The sequence below is a fragment of the Mastacembelus armatus genome, chromosome 7 (genome assembly GCF_900324485.2).
Source record: "Mastacembelus armatus chromosome 7, fMasArm1.2, whole genome shotgun sequence".
Lineage (NCBI taxonomy): Eukaryota > Metazoa > Chordata > Actinopteri > Synbranchiformes > Mastacembelidae > Mastacembelus > Mastacembelus armatus.
The window spans coordinates 4843629-4861687 of NC_046639.1; the positions used below are offsets into that span (position 1 = coordinate 4843629).

Sequence of the window (18059 nt, forward strand, 5' to 3'; positions counted from 1 at the left end):
GAGAAATGCATGGCGCACAAAGTTCATAAAAAAAAAAACATTTCAGAGTATCAGTATCAGGAGCTCACCTTGCGTAGCTCCCTCTCTAGTTTAGTCTTCTCTTCTCTGTCTGCCTGACTTGTCTTCTCCAGAGTCGTCAACTTTTCTCTCAGTGTAGTGACATCGTTCTCCAGATGGGTGCGCTCCTCTTCGTAACGTGACTGACAGGCCTGGTATTCTGCTTTCAGAGTCTTTAGTTCCTCCTTCAGCTCTCCTGCCTCGGACACAGCAACCTAAGCAAGACAAGTGTAATCGCTGAGTATAAACAAAACCCAAATATATTGTAAGACATGGGACTTGCTCTAAATTGATTCACTGAGGACTACGTTTAGGCTTAAACTTGAACCTGGTCATTTACGCCATCCCCTCTCATCTGCCAATAAAACAATTACCTTGTACTTGCACTCCAGGATCTCAGGTCCGTTTATGTCAACCTCATAATAGTCTCCATCTTCATGGCTATCACGTTCTTTCTCGTTGTCCAAGGCAGACTGGTGCTCCTTGCTGACCTGGAGCTTGCGGATAGCGTTGAGGTTCTCTGTGAGGCGGTTGACCTTCTCCTGATGCTCTGACAGAGCACCGTTAGCCTGCTCTAGCTGTTTCTGGGAGTCCTGCAGGGTGGACAGCAGGTTGACCTTCTCCCGCTCCATCTGTGGAGAGACAAAGAGACAAAGAGCAATGAAAATTAAGATCAAGTACAATACTGTACTGCCTGGTTTATTGCACATGTAATTTCACATTTCTGTGAAGGACTGCCTCTTTGAACTTGGCAGATCACATTAAATCTGTGGCTTATCTGTCCTGTACCAACTACCATGCTTGTGTTGCCAAGGTATGTGAGGCTCATTGCCCAGTAGTCCAGCATCAGAGTGAGCATGACCTTGACAATTTGCTGGACACATTTCAGCTCAGTGCTGGCACAGTCACTGAGTGGGTCATCTTACCCACAGGCAAACAGTTGTGCTGATACAAACTGCTATTTCAGAAGCTGATCCATAAGTGCAGAAAGTGTAATGATGAAAAATTTCAAAAAGAGATGGAAGAGAGATGGACTCTAGATCACATTAGGTGCTTTTGGACCAGAGAAACTTTTCATATTTCTTAGAACCATAGGAGTAGGTTCCCGTTTTTAGTGTTTCAGGAACTGAGAACTGTTTTGGGAGACTTAGGTACTTTTCCAGTAGAATAGGAACCAAAAGTGACAAATGTTTATGTTGATTCATCAAACACTAACTTAAGCCAATGCAACAGTGGCAAATAGCATTTTAATGTTACTTTTAGTAGCGTAAAGTACAGATAACAAAAAACCTCACACAAATTGACTGATGCCGAAGTTCAGGCTGCCTATGTTGGTGTGAAAGCAAACAGAAAAAAGCTAGTTCTTAGAACTGATTCTCTAGCACCTATTTAAAAATAAGCTTGTGAAGGAAAAAGATTCTGCCAACACGAGGTTTCTCACATTTATAAGTGAAAATGATCTGACACACCCTAATACAGAATGACACTTAAATTTGGAAGAAGACTTACAGGCAGCCATCATTGCCAATCCTATTCGTACAGAATCCATACTTTCAGGAAATTCCCTATTATTGATCACTTAGGACCAAATCAACAGAATTAGAAACTTTTTCTTTCCTCTGCTCTGATTCCAGTCAGGAATGTGTGGAATGGCTCTGCAGGAGGCTTCAGCAGGCCATATGACATCCTGTTGGGTCATATCAGTCACAGGGCTTTGTTGCTGTTTGCCAGCTTCGTCACCACAGTGGACAGAATGAGAACCAGGACAGTAGCAGGGCCACACTGAGGTAACTTCAAGTTCACACATTAATCCAGAAACTGTTTATTTTTTTTGGAAGTAGCAGGGAAACAGCCTGGTCCTCAAAACAATCCTTATCCACAGGTTCCCAGTACTTTCTGGTAACCATGGTACCCAATCAGGCATGGCCTTGGATTCATGGGGTGATGAGCAAGCAGATGGCAGGTCCTCCAGTGCCACCACCCGCTGCCTCACAGCCCAACAGAGCCTCTGTGTGTGTGTGTCTCAGTGGATTAACTTTGCTATAAGGGGATTTATATCCCTGCAGTAACCTAGGTCAGAATCTAGCCAAAAACACTTGACTGACACACCGGACACACGGACACACCTCCATCCTATATAAACCCATCTCTCTTAAGTTAATTCTAAAAACTATTTATCCATATAATAAAAATATAAGCCATATTTACATTATTTATTTATTCTCAAATTCTACTAAAAGAAGTAATTTATATCACAATGTGCAAAAGCAATTTTTCTATAAACTGATGTTTTCAGTTTCCACAGTGAATAAGAACAAACCTGCATCAGCTGCTGTTTGAGCTTCTGGATCTCTGAGATGTTAAGTTCACTCAGCAGGTCATCTACAAGGCTGGGTGCAGGATGGAACAGTTCTTCCTTCTTGGGTGTGGACACGCGGTTGTCGTCAGTGATGGCATTGGCCAGTTTGATGAAGCCATTTTCATAACTCTGAAGAGCCTCGTCATTGTTAGGTTCAGTGGCGGCATCGTCACTGAACTTGAGACCATCCAGAGAGATGCTAAGTGGGCTGAGGGAAAAATAAGGTGTGTCATTAAGTGCTCATTACAGAGTATGATGTAGCCTGTCAGCACCTTGTTAGTGCTGAGGTATGTACCTGTGGTATAGAGTGTCTCCAATGCTCATGTAGTGGGAAAGCTCCTTCCTCAGGGAAGCTTTTAGCTCACGCTCAGTTTTGATGGTCTCCAGGGCCTCCCCTAGCTGACGCTCAGCGATCTCTTTTAGACGGATGGCATCCTCTAGTTGGCTGTTCAGGAACTGAGTATCCTCCTCCAGACGACGGATCTCATGCTTCAAACCCTCAAACTCCACCTAGGAACAGGAGGAGAAGAATCAAGTTGAGTATTGGACTCAAATAAATGACATGTAGATGCAGCGCATACGAAAAATTGCACTATTCAAGATACTGTTAATCAAGAACATATCCATTTAAAGCCTTTGTTGAATGAATTTTTAGTTGAATGGATTTGAAAATCCTTTATATATTTATTGTCTAAAAAGTAAAAGCTGATTTTCTTATTCCTCCATGATTAATAAAGAAAGGAATCAACAGCCCAAGCATAAAAATCAACACCAAATGGAAATATCCTACTTGGAAACTCAGGTCTGTAATGGCTGTATTTCCTCAGCTCATTTGAATATATCCAAGAAGGGTGTTTGATTTGTACAGCTAAGTGTTAGAACGATTGCTGGTAAAGAGCCTGTCAGACACATCCACAATTAGGTGGCAGGCCTGTTTCCGGGCGCTGGAAAACACAAAGGTAGCTGCTAATCTCTTTACTGTATTAAAGAATGTTTTCATGTTATCATAATTAAATCTGAATATCAAAGCACTCGTGCTTATTTTGGAAAACTGAGAGGTGGTGTCCCTGAGGTGAGAGCCTGTAGGGTGACTAAGATGCTGTGAGATAGTATATAGCAAATGCCCAAAATTACCAGGTTCATTAAACCTAAACTGAACCGTCTGTCTAGTGATGGCAAGCAGTGAAGGCCAATTTAGCATGAGGGAGATGCTCTATACTTACTCTCCTACCCATGCCTCCTCTTTTATTGACCATTTAAATGATTCACTATTTGAACATGTAGATCTGCAGCACTGCTTCATCCTCACCTGGCTCTGTTTGAGCATGGAGACCTGCTTCTGCAGCGAGATGTTTTCCTCCTCCAGCTCGGTGTAGTCCTGCAGCAGACGAGCCTCCCGGAACTTGTACTCCTTGATGTCATCCCGCAGCTGATTCCTCTGGAGCTCCACCATCTGGCTGTTCTGTATGGCCAAGCGAGGTAGACAGGAGGAGAAAAGGGAAGAGCTGTCAGTGACCACTATTTGAATCTCATTTGACTGAGTGTGAGAGAGTTAGCGATTGATTGGATATTGCTCCTTTGGTGTAACTGTTTGTGTCACTTTGGCTCCTTAACACTCTATATCCTGCTAGATAAGAAATGACTCCCATCTGGCCAAATCTGTAGTGTGAATGTGAATGTGCCTGTGCCTTTTCGTGTTTGAGAGGGAGGTGGCAGGTGTCTGTTTGGGCAGTGGGCCATAAGTGTGCTTGCTTGCCAGCTCTGATGGCATCAAAGCTACTAAAGCCTACTTATCTCTGTCTGGTGATGTGCATTCAGTGACTGGGAAGCACTCTTATGGTCTAATTTTCTAAAGAGGACAAAGGTTGGGCTTGATTCTCTTTAGAGGAGATCACAAGAACTAATCAGCACAACTGAGGAAACTATGGAAGAATATCTGAATCTTAATAAGAACTTAAATCTATTTTTTGGAAAAAGAAAAAAAAAAAAGAAAATTCAATCATTGTCCGGATATAAAGGGGAAAGAGCGTGCATGTGTGTGCGTCATGTGACAAAGAGAGGGGACAGCATGTAAAACACATCTCAATATTCAGCAGCATGTGGGCTGACCTTACACATGTTCATCTGTTAACGTCACTTTTGCTGAAGGTGTGCTGTGCCTCTGCCTCTGCATGAATTTGCATCCAGCTTCAATTCACACACTCACAAACACCCAGTGTTGTTATCACCTGAATGGGTGTAGTATGTGTACATATTTATGTGTGTCAGGCAGTAAGAGAAAAATGGTAGTCTCTGTATGTGCAGTACAGTTAGTATTTGCATATTTGTGTTGATGGCTACTGTGATGCATGTCCTTCTCTGAGTTGGCAGAGATGACCTGACACCAGAGGGACAATTAGCCTCCCAATCCCTTGCCAGGTGGCCCCTTCCTCTTACGCAGTCACCATGTGCCTGCTTACCAATCCCTGCTCCCGGGTCATTTCATCGGTTTACCAGTCATTTGCTCAGATCCCATTAAGACTGTTCATACAAAAATACAGTATTATACATTAATGCAGACTCGAGAGACGACCACTCAACAAAAGGAATATGGTATTCCTACTCCCTTTGTAATTTGAATTTACTCACTCAGAGGAAAGCACTGAAATATTATGTCACTAAATCCCCATTGATGAACAGTACATGATACTTGTTTGCTCTGTGTAATAATTAATCACTATTTATAGTGCTGAGCTGTGGCTGATGTTTTGAACCCTGAGGCATTAATATTCATCAGGGTTCTGCGCATGCCTAATGAGTGTGGGTGTCTGCTGTGTGAAAAGCCCTAATGTTGGTTTATTGCTGAATAATGCATGAACTCACAATACAGACCAGTCCTATCACTTAAGTCTCTATACAGTGGTTGGGACTTCTGAGGGGGAACTGAACGTTTTAAAACTTAAAAAAAAAAAGTAAAAAGCTGGAATGAGCTAAAGTATGATAGATTGGGTACTTTGATGTTACCTTTGCAGAATCAATCAACACATACAAAATAAATTCATAAAGACTTTGAACATAATCTCATCAGTAGAGTTATTCATGGCAGCTGGCTGTATAGATGTCTTCTTGGCCTGGGTTATGAGACTCAGCTGGAGGGTCAGTGCCGTTTGGACCTGATGAATAAAGGCTGCCATTGAACCTGATTAAGATCCTCCTCCAACCTGATTACAATGTATAACAGGGTTCTGACCTTTCACCTTGCTTCCATATGAACCACACTGAGCACTTTAAAGACTGGAGGGTGGGGTTACATGTCCCTGCTGCCTGACAAAAGTTGATTCGAGTAAACTCACCAGAGGCTGTGGTTGCCATGTGTGTTCTTGCTATTACATGTAAATAACATTTAATCAGGCGAGGGACACAAGCCTCTCAAGGGAATGTGTGTGATAAATTGGAATAGTCTGTGTATGTGTGTGTGGCTGGTTGGATCAGTGTGATATTTTGAGAGTTGTCTGATGAGCCACCAGCATAGAGCTTGTCAGTGAAAAGACTTCCATGACCATAGGCCTGTGTGTGGTTAGTATTTAACTCCTTGCCTGCTGTCACTACATGTGACGCCTGGACAGCTGTTTGAACACACACACATACAGACAAATGTGTCACTTACATGCAAAATGGGTGCCACTATAAACATTAGGTTGTAGTGCCATACCATAAACTTGGGTTAGGTGTGACTGGCTGTTTAAAAGCATAATGATGACTGGAGCATCCATGTGTATATGCAAGATAAATCCTATGATTCATTATTTTTTTTATTATTATTCTAACCAGGTCTGTTGAAGTCACATGGTGTTATAAAATGTCAGACTCCAGTGGTCAGAGCTTCTTCTAAATAGTCTGTACTGCACTCCTAAACTGTCTCACTTTCAACTCTAAAGCTTTCTTTTTACCACTAAACTGTTTGACGGCACAGTGAGGTTGAGCCTGTTTAAATCTCATCAAAGCTCTGAGAAATTTCTCAATGCTGCTATAACCTCCACTTCTATGGGAAATAGCTCAGGCTTAACACAAGTAAAGATGAGAAATGTCTTAATGCTCAATTAAAGGCTCAGCTGTGCTCTTAGTAACGCCAGAGAATCCAGCTTCAGTTTCTGCAAAATTCATATTTACTAGCCTCTTATCCCCTGAGTGTTTCCCTAGAAAGTGCTGCCCAGATGGCACAAGGCTTCATTATTAATATAATAGCAGACAGACTCTGCTGACCTCCATTTCTCTCTTCATCCTGCCTCCTATGCACTTCCACAAAACACACACGCACTGTATGTTAGTTTCCATTTGAACAACCCTGTAAAGTGCAGAAGAGCTCACATTTGGCATTGGCACCATTTGCACACCACATCAGTACTGCTTTTTGCCCCCTTTCACGGCTTCTTTCTCTTTCTGAACTCCATTTCATCATGTCACCACCACTGCTGCTTTTATTTTTTCAACCCCCGCCTCCCCTCTCCTCTGAGTGTGTCAGTGTGCTTTTAGAGTCACAGCTGAATTCCTTCGTTATACTCAGAGCTTTATTGCCATCATATCTACCCAACCAATCCTTCCAACAGATAAAAAGTGGAAAGGGGCAGCCAGGTTTAATTACTCTTGTGATACTCTTGTTACTTGTTACTTTTGTGAGCTCCTATGAAAAAACTTTAAATGTCCCTTAGGCTCTGCTGCATGTCAAGGTCATGTCAGGCGTGTTAAATCTAACTTCACATATCAAAACCATCTGAGGATTACCTTGAGGAGAGATGAAAAATTAATCACAGCTGCAGTACAGCTCAACTCCCCCAGCATAGCTATAGGCAGAGCAAAGAAATAATGAAGCTCAGGGGCCTTTTGCTACTGTCAGAGTCAAGAATGTGGGTGAAAGCAGATCGGCTTTTATCTCCTGTTTTGCTGCAAGCAATCGTCACTGTATTCAGCCTACCCATGATCCATTAGGGAGAGAAAACACAGTCCAGGTCATGCTTTTCAATGGGACAATTAAAAAATAAACAGTGAAAGGAACCTTGTGGGTGTGTGGCTGATGGTATTGCCAAAACCCCTGAAGTTGAAAGTGTCCTTGCATGCGCTTAACAGTGAATATTGAGGTCATTTCAATGAGAGGAGAGAAATATGCACAATCACATTCATATCCATTAGCTGGAGTGAATGTGTAGACCTGTTTGTGTTTGTGTGTGTGTGTGTGTGTGTGTGTGTGTGTGTGTGTGTGTTGTTGATTTAATGGGATTCATTGATCTAGTATGGAAAATCTTTTGGTAAAGTGATCCAAGAGCTTCAATCAAGAATGACACATTTTCAGAGCTTAAAGCTGATACCAAAAGACCAACACAGGATCAATGAAAAATCTTCTAATGCATTTTAGAGACAGGCTCTCTCAGGGGTTAAAAATAGCCATCAATCTGTCAGACACATGGCTCAGTGATGATGGGTGCTGTGGCCACATAACCCAGATAACATCTGGAGGGTTTAGAGCAGATTCATTTGTCACTGGTTATAGCAGTGGTAGCAATGTTTGCTGGAAAAGTAGAAAATGAAGAAGCAGAATCTTTTTTTAAACATTTTCATATCCTATTTCAGTTCATCTTTTTGTGTGAAGGACAATTTTTCAAGCTTTTCTCTGCTTGTCCATACCTCACCCTTTCTAACTATCACAGCAGGCAATCTGTCTTGGCATTAATGTCACAAGAAATAATAACAGTCGACATCAACACCCTGGAGCCCTCAAGGATTCCTATTACATTAGCCTCATGTCAGGTGATAATAACAGGGAACAAAGAGCAATCCTGCTTGGATCCTTTTACTGCACAACTTTGACCTTTCCATAATCGAGATAAAACTTCAGCACTATCGTTATGCGTCATCCCATTAATGCAGACAGTACCTTCCCTCTTCCACTACCCTACTTTTCTAAAACACACTCAGTATGTCAATGAGATGGAAAAACCAGAAATGACTTCTATATTACTTGTGTGTCTTAAAAAAATGATCAAAGTAGGTGAATTATTTCAAGATGATGCAGGGCAACAACAGTTACTGTGTCAAAACAGCATCATGACTGATGCAAATACAGAGGCGATGTAATGCAAGCTCGAATGATTCTGAGGTTGAAAGCTGTCACATTTTCTGCTGCTCGGTGTGTGGATACAGAGACTGACCTACACTGATAACATTTCTCAGCCATTTTATCTTTGGCTTCGCTTGATCATTTCCTGAAAGGCAATGAGGATTCCCATTCTGTGAGGACAATGGCAGCCATTACTGTAGGCACATTTCTCTGCAGCCTTGAGATTGAATTTAATGAAGTTATGCCGATTAGAGTGCACCTCCTTACAATGTTACTGGCTTTTTGTGGAGGTTTAATCCTGTAGACTACACCATAGCAGTGGAATATGTCATATCAGTGCTTGGGGCCAACATTTCAGTCTTTGGCGTGAGAGACAGCCTGGGAGGTTTAAATGTGGCGCATGTAACCAGATCAAATGCTTTATCTAAAGCAGTAGTGAATGAACTGAGGCAAACACCATGTAAATCTGTTGAACACAAATTTTATCCTCACTGTCTTGTGCACAACACACAGTAGAATCGGTTTCCTAGGCATATTTCAAGCTTTGGTTTAGCTGCATGATGAAAGGTTTTACTCTAAACATATCTTTATTTTACAAAGCACATTTACATGGTGAAAACAGTCTCATTTTCAACCAAACACAAAGGCTACTGTTACAGCCCAACTGTCAGTGGTATTCCATTGTGAAATTGAGTCATTGACTCAATATGATTAGCTATGCTGTTCCAAAAAACAGCACAGTCCATCTTTGGAGTTAAATTGACTCTGATTAAGATTTTCTCCTTCTGTAACAGATTTCAGACCTCTTTCTCTTCCTTTGATAACGTTCTTATCTTCTCCTAGTGCCCACCCACCCCCTATCCTGAGCTTCTGTGCTAATGTGAATCCCAGGAGACAAAGGTCTCTTTCAGCCATGTCAGTCTGGTCACAATGCCAGCCTCAGTGCCCAAGCTCCCTCTATTTGCTTGCCACACAGTCTTCCAAGCACCCACAGAAGCACCATTAGAAGGGTGTTGTTATCTGCCATACATGGAGTGATTTACAATCTAACCCCTTTTATCTAGCCAATTAGAGCTGGCCAGAGCGCGGCGCGGCGTCAGGGTGTTTATAATGGAAATGGCACCTGCAGAAAGGCAATCATCCAGGTCACTGGTGAAACACCAGCTACACCGAAAATGTAGAACAAAATACGGAGATAACACTGTACTCCTTTTTCCCTCAAATTTCAAAATAAAGATACCGAACTAAGTCACTACACACAGCAGTTTAAAAAACATGTCTGGTGAGGCACATCTGGCTTCAAACATATAACAACACTGATGCAGAGCTGAGCAGCAGCTGACCTAATTATAGTGGAATTTAAGTCCTTAAGAGGGACATGCCATTTTAAAGTCTATTTGTTCGCTAATCCCAACAAGAAATGCTGCTGACATCTGTCTCAAGCACTGACTATCAAAAAACAGCAGTGGATCCTGCAGCTGTCTGCCAAAGACTTTAGACTCAGACTCATCTTTGCTCTTTCTCCTACCAACTACATTGGAATTACAGCAACTGTAATTTACTATAACTGGAAGATATGGGATACTAATGGTTTAAAGACAACAAGAGTATTGCACAGAGAGCAGAAATATAGACCCTGCACCCACCTAGAGATTGGAGTGTTAAATGTAGCATGGGTTGTCTGTTCCTTCTTTCCTCATAAAAGAAACTCATTCTTTATTATTCTAGTCTTTCCTTGGCTGTCATGGCAGCATGGACCTTTGGATCATAGAAACCCAGCTAAAGTTGAGAGGACCCCTCTGGCCCCCTGTCAGACTCTGTTCATCTTGTTTCTTCCCTTGATGTCTCCCTGTCTGTGTGTCAAACAGACTTCCTCAAAGCTTCATACATTTCTTAACTACTCATGCCTTACTTCTCTACTGCTCTCCTAATTTAGTCTCCCCATCACCAGCGCTATTACACATGACATCTTTGCTTTGCACTGGACTCTTGTCTCTTGTAATGAGGTCAGCTGTGAGTATACTTAAATCATTGTACAAAGTGGGACAATGTTTGCATTATGATATTTAATGCAATGTGAGCATGCTTCAACCAAACAGATTTCAGAATTCACCAGGCTGGTAAAAGGCTTGTCAGAGGTTTTCATAATAAGACATGTGACTAATTCCAAAGCTGGAGCGACGGTTTAAACACTACTGTGAAGCAACCGTTTATTTAAGATATTAATTGTTTAAATACTCATGTAGAATCAAGTTGTCTTGCAAAAGACTATATTTCCCATGGTCTCACTGTTTTTCTCTATCTGTAATTATAACTCCACCCTGGATCACAATATAAGTGGAGATTGCCTAAAGGTAAGGCGTTGATTTAACTAGTCTGCTTTCTATCCAGATGTCACAGTTACAATACAATTAGTCTTGTCTTAGCATGTCACTTGTCAAAAACACACCACCCACTGACTGGCAATCACACCATAAATGATACAGCCTTGGAGAGCAATAATGTCAAAGGTAAATAAATGTAATTGGAGTCATTATGCAGCAAAGCATATTCCACAACAAAGCCTTTGGACTTTTTCTGTGAGAGAACAACTCATTAGGCTCTTTATATGAAATTATTCTTTGCACTCAATAAAAAGTCCTAAAAACCAACATGTCGTAAAGTCTAGTTTCCTCCTAGAGTCAACTAGGGCCTGAGATTGATCAGCCATGAGCGTATGTTATGTTTTCTGCAGTTTTAGACAGGTAAAAAGCATCAGACGATACCATCAACAAACACACTAGTTGCTCTCAGTAGCTACAGGCAAACTAGAGCGTGCACAGTCCTCTGCTTCAGTTCAGAAGTGCAGTAATTTTCAAGTACTGACGCAGGAAACAAACCACAGCAATGTCTCCTGATGAACAGTAATAATGTTAGAAATGCCTTTACCCAGCCCTATTGTGTTTGGAGTTCTAATGTCATATGCTCAGTGTGTATAAATAACATCCTATGATGACTGAGTTCAACAGAACAAATTTCAACTCAAGTCAAAACCTGGAGCATATAATCTGTGCTGTGATTCTGCTTCTGGGCCTCCTCATCTTACCTCTCTCATCTCTTGGCAGATGGTGTTCAGGCGTTCATTCTCAGACTGGGTGTTGGTGAGGATGTTGCGCGCCTGACGGAGCTCGGTCTGCAGCTCCAGGACCCTCTGCTCATAGTAGGCCTCCTTACAAGCTGACTCCTGAATAAGAGACTCCTCACGGCTCTCCCCATCTGCTGCCACCTTCCTGTGGTTGGAGTAGGCTTGTCCAAAGGCCTGGAGACAGGAAAGTATGAAAAGCATTACTGATTAGAAGCTATAGTTTTAATAAACATGGGAGGATTTCTTGCTGGTCTATTGTTAATAATAAATGGCCAAATTAGAACCATCACTGGATGAAAGCTTGGCTATTAAAACCTACATGAGGACTTAAAAAAGGGTTGCTTCATGCATCAGTCTGTTTAAAGTGACACTGATCTGTACTACTGTGGTTCAGCTGGGGACTAGGCCTCACAAAACCTCCCCTCCCCATGTTGTTCTGTAGAGATAATCAGTTAGGCTCCATCTGGGCTGCATCATCCCATCTTTCCCTATTTGACCTCATCTCTCCCTCCCCTACGTGCAAGATGTTGGCGTCCCTTGCACGTGCTCTGAAAAAACAAGCAGGAAAAGTAAAGCAAGTGAACCAGTGTCTGGGGAAGCCTGTATTCTAGTGTTCTTAATAACCTGGCAGATCCCATCAGATCAGGGGAAGGTCACCAGATATTGTTTTTTATTTATTGCCTGAAGGTGAGGACGTTTATGAAGATTAAATAAGGACTGAGAGATTAAGGCCACAAAGAAAAAGAGGGAGAGAGAAATCTTCACTACAGCAGAATCTAGGTTAGTCTACCTTCTTCCTTTTCAAAATAAACATCCCACTGATTACAGATTTCATTTTCAGTTCTGTGGCCACCAGTGATCTGATGGAAATTCTGATTCCCATCTCGCCTCACAGCCCAGGCACAGCCAGTAATCTGCAATCACCTGAGGCACTGAGTCTGACCTTGTTTGCAGTTGCACCATGCTCACCCCCATATATCTGCACGTGACTGGATTTTCTCTGTGTGACGGTGTATCGTATTAATCCCAGTAATTCCTTTAGAGAAAGGAAAATCTGGAAATTTGTGTTAGTCAAACTGACCTACTTGCAGGACTCAAACTAGTTTAATGGGTTACAGAAGTGCGTGACATCATGACTCATGCATGGTGGATCGGATCTCCCTGTCATTTCAGGAAAGATGATGGTCCAAGCAGGGAGACTATGACCATAAGTCAAAATGTACTTCATTTAGAATAATTTAAAATTGTGTTTTCTTTCACAGTAACATTTTTCTATGTGTAGACTTGGTATGGACAAACCACTTTAGAAACAACTACAATGTGCTAAAGTACTGAAAGATTTGACACTATTTTTACTTTTCCAGAACTGATTATTTCCAACATTTTCATCAAGTTGGACCAAATGCAGACTGAATTAAAATGCTAGAGTGGAGCTTAGCCAAGTGAGAAAAATCAATCCCAAGCTATTTTCATAATTGATCCAATCAAAATTAAAGTCACCTTTAAGGAAAATGCCAAATGTTGCCTTGTTTCAGCTTCAAGGATCAGGATTTGTTGCATTTCTTTGTCTTATGTGACAGTGAACTGAATATCTTTAGGGTTTGGTCTACTGGCCTGACAAAACAAGCAATCTGTGTTATTTTATGGACAAAACAAGAAATGATTAAAAAAATATAATCGATTTTTAAGAGACGTATCCTTCATGTTGTGCCTTGATATTTCATTGTATTATTTACAAAGACAATAAAAGGAATTCTATTTCTAATCCTAATATGCAGATTATTTTATAATAAAACACAACCATTAGTTACAGCTTGTTGTTGCACTTATTACTGAACTGCTCAGAACACAACATGAACACACAATATATTATCTTGAAAGAACAGCTCATTATCATGGTGCTTTAGACAGTAGGATGTGCTTTAGTAATACATTAACCAAAGCTGGCATTGCTGTTTATCAGTGGCCAGCGTGTCAAACTATAACCCTGTAAGTCTAGATAAGTGTGTCAGTTAAATATCTCTCCTCATATTTTCCCACCACCTCCTTCCCCCTCAGAAATCACACCATCAATCAGCAGGAGGCTGTGTTTCATTAGAAAGTCATTATAGAAGACAGGATTAACCCAATCAAAATTCAGGGGAATCTCATCATTATAATCTTGGTGAATGGTGGATATCGAAGGGACTCCAATCAATGCAATCTAAAATGCCTGTCTTTTTAAAATATAGAGCTCCCAGCCAAAGCCCACTGACACAGGTCCTTTAATCTGTGCTCTCCAAGCGTCAGTTTAAGCTATGTGTAAAGGAGGGTAAATTGGGGACACACGCGACCAAGCCTATAATCTCACAGGGAGCTTCCTACCCAACTTAGAATTTATCTTTAGCTTGCCATATGCTGCTTTTTTGCATTAGACATATGAGCATGGATTATTAATCTCTTGTAAAGCTAATCAAAGGCAGCTCTTTACTCATGAGCTTGGAGGCTGGACTGGATACCCTGCTTAATAACTATGGTTAACATTATGATGCTACAGTAAAAAATGCAAGCAATTTATCCCTCTACAGAGCCAGAGTCTGATTCCAGATGAGTGCATACACATGGGGTTGAATTGAGACGCCCGCTGGGTTGTCTTTATGCTATAGGGTGCTGCACTCAGATCATAGTACATTATTACTGTGATCAAAAGCATCATGTGACTGGGGAGTTGCTAACTTTAGAAAAGTCACCTCTGATCTTAAGTTTTTTCCCCTTATTCATCAGAAGTATCTTAATACTTCCCCATATGTTGCTCACACCAAACAGCAGGATCTGACTGCTCAAGTCATAAGACTAGCATATGTACAAAGGTACAAATAAAGACAAGGGCGTGAGTGCATGAATGTAGACTAATTCAAAGGGAAGAGCATATTGCTATGTTTGCATTTTTCCTCCTAGGTAATGCCTATATCACAACACTGGTTTCTCTGGTAGTGAGGTTTATTTTACACCCGGAGTTAAACTCAAGCCATTGGTAGTTTATCATTCTACAAAACAAAGGTTGCTATGACAGCATGTTTAACAGTAAAGTCTTGGGTTGTGTGTTTATGGTCAAACAACATTAGAAAATGGTGTAATCGCTCCATTGTCATCTAATCGAACAAAGTCCACTCATTGGAAGGTGAACCAAATCAGGGCTCAAATCACACCTACCAGCTGTGTGATACCTGTAATATAGTGACCTGTAATATAGTGGGTATGTGAAATCCTGGATTGTAAGAGTTCACTCTGGATTTCCCAGCTCACAATCTTCCTGCACATGCTTCTTTAATCTGGTGAGTCAAGAACACAAGGGAGATGGGCTTTGGGCCCCTGACAGGTAACAAAAAGATCAATACTGCTGGTCTCAGAGGCTCAGAGCAGCTGAAGAACCTGAATCTAGAATCCTTTTTTCAGTTTTAGTTTCTTTGGTGGAGAAGAGTGCTTCTGTGGCAAGAAGTAAGAATAGTGAGCAGGTGTCTCGAGAGATACTCGAGACAGAGTATCTCTCGAGACACAGTAGAGTAGAGTTACTGCAGATCCTCTGGAGCAGAGAATAAAACCAATACATTCAAGCCTCAATTCACTGAGAACTAACATCTATTCAATCAATATGAGTGAATCCTTTTGAAAACCTCTGCCTTGGGCCAAACAAGGTAGAGGCCTATCAAAACACTCTGGATTTTGGGTCTGATTCTTGCATTTCTGGTCTACCTACAATCATATCATTGTCAGTGCCCTTTGCTCTCACTGTCTGGCTCTGTTGCACAAACAAGGACAGGTAGACAGAAATGGAGGCATGAAAACATGTTAAGAGAGAGAGAGGAGACAGACTGCTTTTTTGTTCCCGAGCCAAATTGAAGAAAAAAAAAAAAAAAAAAAAAGTACTTTCCATTCTAATAATCATCGTGCCTATGGGATAGTGAAGAAACTGACCTTATACTCTACTTTGGAGTAAGTCTCAGGGATCCAGTGATTATAGAATTTGTTATTGGCTAATGTGACCTTAAGGAAATACAGAATATATGAAGACGCAAACCTGAGTGCAAAAAATTCTAAGCAGTGAATCTGAAAAGCAAAAGATTGATCTAATAAAATGATCCATCCATTAAGAATATTACATACGCTGCAGAAAATCTAACATCTAAAACTGAAAGGACAGAAAAGTATAATAGCTCTCCTTATCCAAACACTGATTTGATCATCTCACTAAAGGATGCGAGAAGACAGGACACAACAGGAAATGCCCTCTTTGCAATACCAGATGACACACCCTGCAGATGCAGAAATGCGATATGACAATGCCGACTTGTGGACCCAAGGGGGCTGATGTTTGGCTGAGATTTTTAGTCTCTTCTGCAGCATACTTGTGTGGTGACGAAGACAGCTTGTGATGAATGCTGAACAATATAACTTTGGTTGGTTTAGTTACTCAGAGAGATAGTGAGGGTGTTGGGGTTGAGCCTGGATGCCAAACCAGTGTTTCAGCAAAACTGAAGGCTGGTCAGTGTTAGGGCTGTCAGTGTAGGCGAATGCAGAGGAAGAGAGGAGGAGCAGAAATAAAATTTAAAAAAAAAAAACAACACACTGAGCGGTTTCTCCTGCCTCGTGAATCAAAACTCACGTGGAGCGGCAGTTAACAATGATAAACAATTTGCTGTCTCTCTCCTTCTTCCTGCCTGTCTCTCTCTTGCCATTCAAAGGCCACTGTGCAGCCTGTGACTTTGAAAGCAACCGATTTAAGGTCTATTCTGCTTCGATGTTTAGCAGTTCACTCTTCAAAATACACATCTCTTGGGACATGAGGCTAAAAGGCATCTGGTGAATCAGGGGCTTCCTGCAACACATACAAATGACTTGGCATTGCAGACTAAACCAGTATTGCACTGAACAACCTCACTACACTCTCCTATAGGACATAATAGCTCACTGTTTTATTCCTGCGTCAACAGGCTGTATACCAAGGTTGTGTGAGGAGTGCTGACCATCTCACATGACAGTGTGTGCTTGTTTTAGTTAACTCAGTTTACTGAGAGTACTGTTGCTGATTAGCTCATGTTATGTTAAAACCAATGACATTCAGTATAATGAGTAACAGAGTTTCAGAGGGGGTGGAATGAAAATGGAAAAGACGGATATTCACTTTCATCCCTTCACATTAGGATTCATTCTTCACTGGTTTAAATTTTCCTCTTCTTGCTCTCCTGACAGTTTTTGACCACATTAGCAATTTTCTACATACAAAAAGCAAAATTATAAGAGGAGTAATTCTAAAAAAAAATGTAGGAGAAGCTATGAGCATATGAGTGGCATTATATGTGCCAAACACAAGGAGAAAGAAGGAGAGAAACCAAAGAGAGAAAGGGGAGGCAGATTTGCTGCCTGGCACTGAGCCACATTGATTCACTGCATAGCACAGAGCCGTTGGACAGACCACGGAGAATTTCACACACTCAACACAAATACGCACACATCACATTTCCAAATTTCCCTGTGTGGCCTGCAGTCAACCATACCAACATTTTAGCCATGCCGAGGCTTGCTCGCCCTTCCAAGATAAAGGAGGAAGAGGAGAGTATTGAAAGCCTTATAAGGGTTTCCACCAACATTGTATGCAACTAATGTTTTCAACATATACTGGCGATGCACCACATGCCAAAGGCAAGGAATAGTCTGTAGAGTTTGAAGAAAACAAGGGTTAAAGAAACAGACTTACAAGTGAGTTTATGAGACACTGATTTCCTTGAAAAAAAAAAAAAAAAGATTTAGCCTCAAGTAAACTGAACATTATAATTTCGACATGGGACTTGTGGGATGTGAAGCACCTGAAACAAGCACAACACTGTGCCTGAGCTGCAGGCCAGGACAGAGAAAGATAGAACACCAGAGGGGAAGAAACCACTGGGGGAAGGTAGACACATGCAATTAATGCACACATGTACATGGATCTGTGCATGTGAGCACGGTACTAATCAGATTCATGAAGCCCTTTATGTGCCTCACTACAGAGGTTGTCTACATATATTGCTGCATCGAGCTCCAGTGATTAATCACTTCATCAGAACTAGTTGGGGAAAACTCCTTTTCATATTTTATTCTAATTTTACATAGGCCACTAATCTGAAGTCAGCATTAGCGATTCCGTGTGAAGTTGGTCAGATGAGAGCTCATGCTCCAACATGCTGCTATCTGTAGTCATCAGACACCTACATAGTCAGGAGCTCCGATAAAATATAGCTCCTATAGAAGGTGAAACACCTGCAAAAGCCAAGAGCCCCACTGCTATTACAGTGTCTGTGTCAGCCTGAAGACTCTAAAGTGTGGGTGTTCATGGACAGGCACCTGTGTTATTATTACAGGGTACAACAGTCACTATGCCCCTGGCAGCAAACTAAAGAGTCTGAGCTGTT

General features: G+C 41.4%; 1 protein-coding gene across 2 annotated transcripts in view; it reads right to left on the minus strand.

Annotated features, from left to right (window-relative positions):
• The window catches only part of LOC113145276 (protein bicaudal D homolog 2-like), a 39226-nt gene that overhangs the window by 11348 nt on the left and 9819 nt on the right, over positions 1-18059 (minus strand). For both annotated transcript variants that reach the window (XM_026331796.1, XM_026331795.1), the window contains exons 2-7: positions 11593-11805; positions 3726-3878; positions 2712-2926; positions 2378-2624; positions 432-689; positions 69-272 (exon numbers count right to left, since the gene is read on the minus strand). In XM_026331796.1, the coding sequence (XP_026187581.1) occupies positions 69-272; positions 432-689; positions 2378-2624; positions 2712-2926; positions 3726-3878; positions 11593-11805 (1290 nt within the window). The remainder of the gene's footprint in view (positions 1-68; positions 273-431; positions 690-2377; positions 2625-2711; positions 2927-3725; positions 3879-11592; positions 11806-18059) is intronic.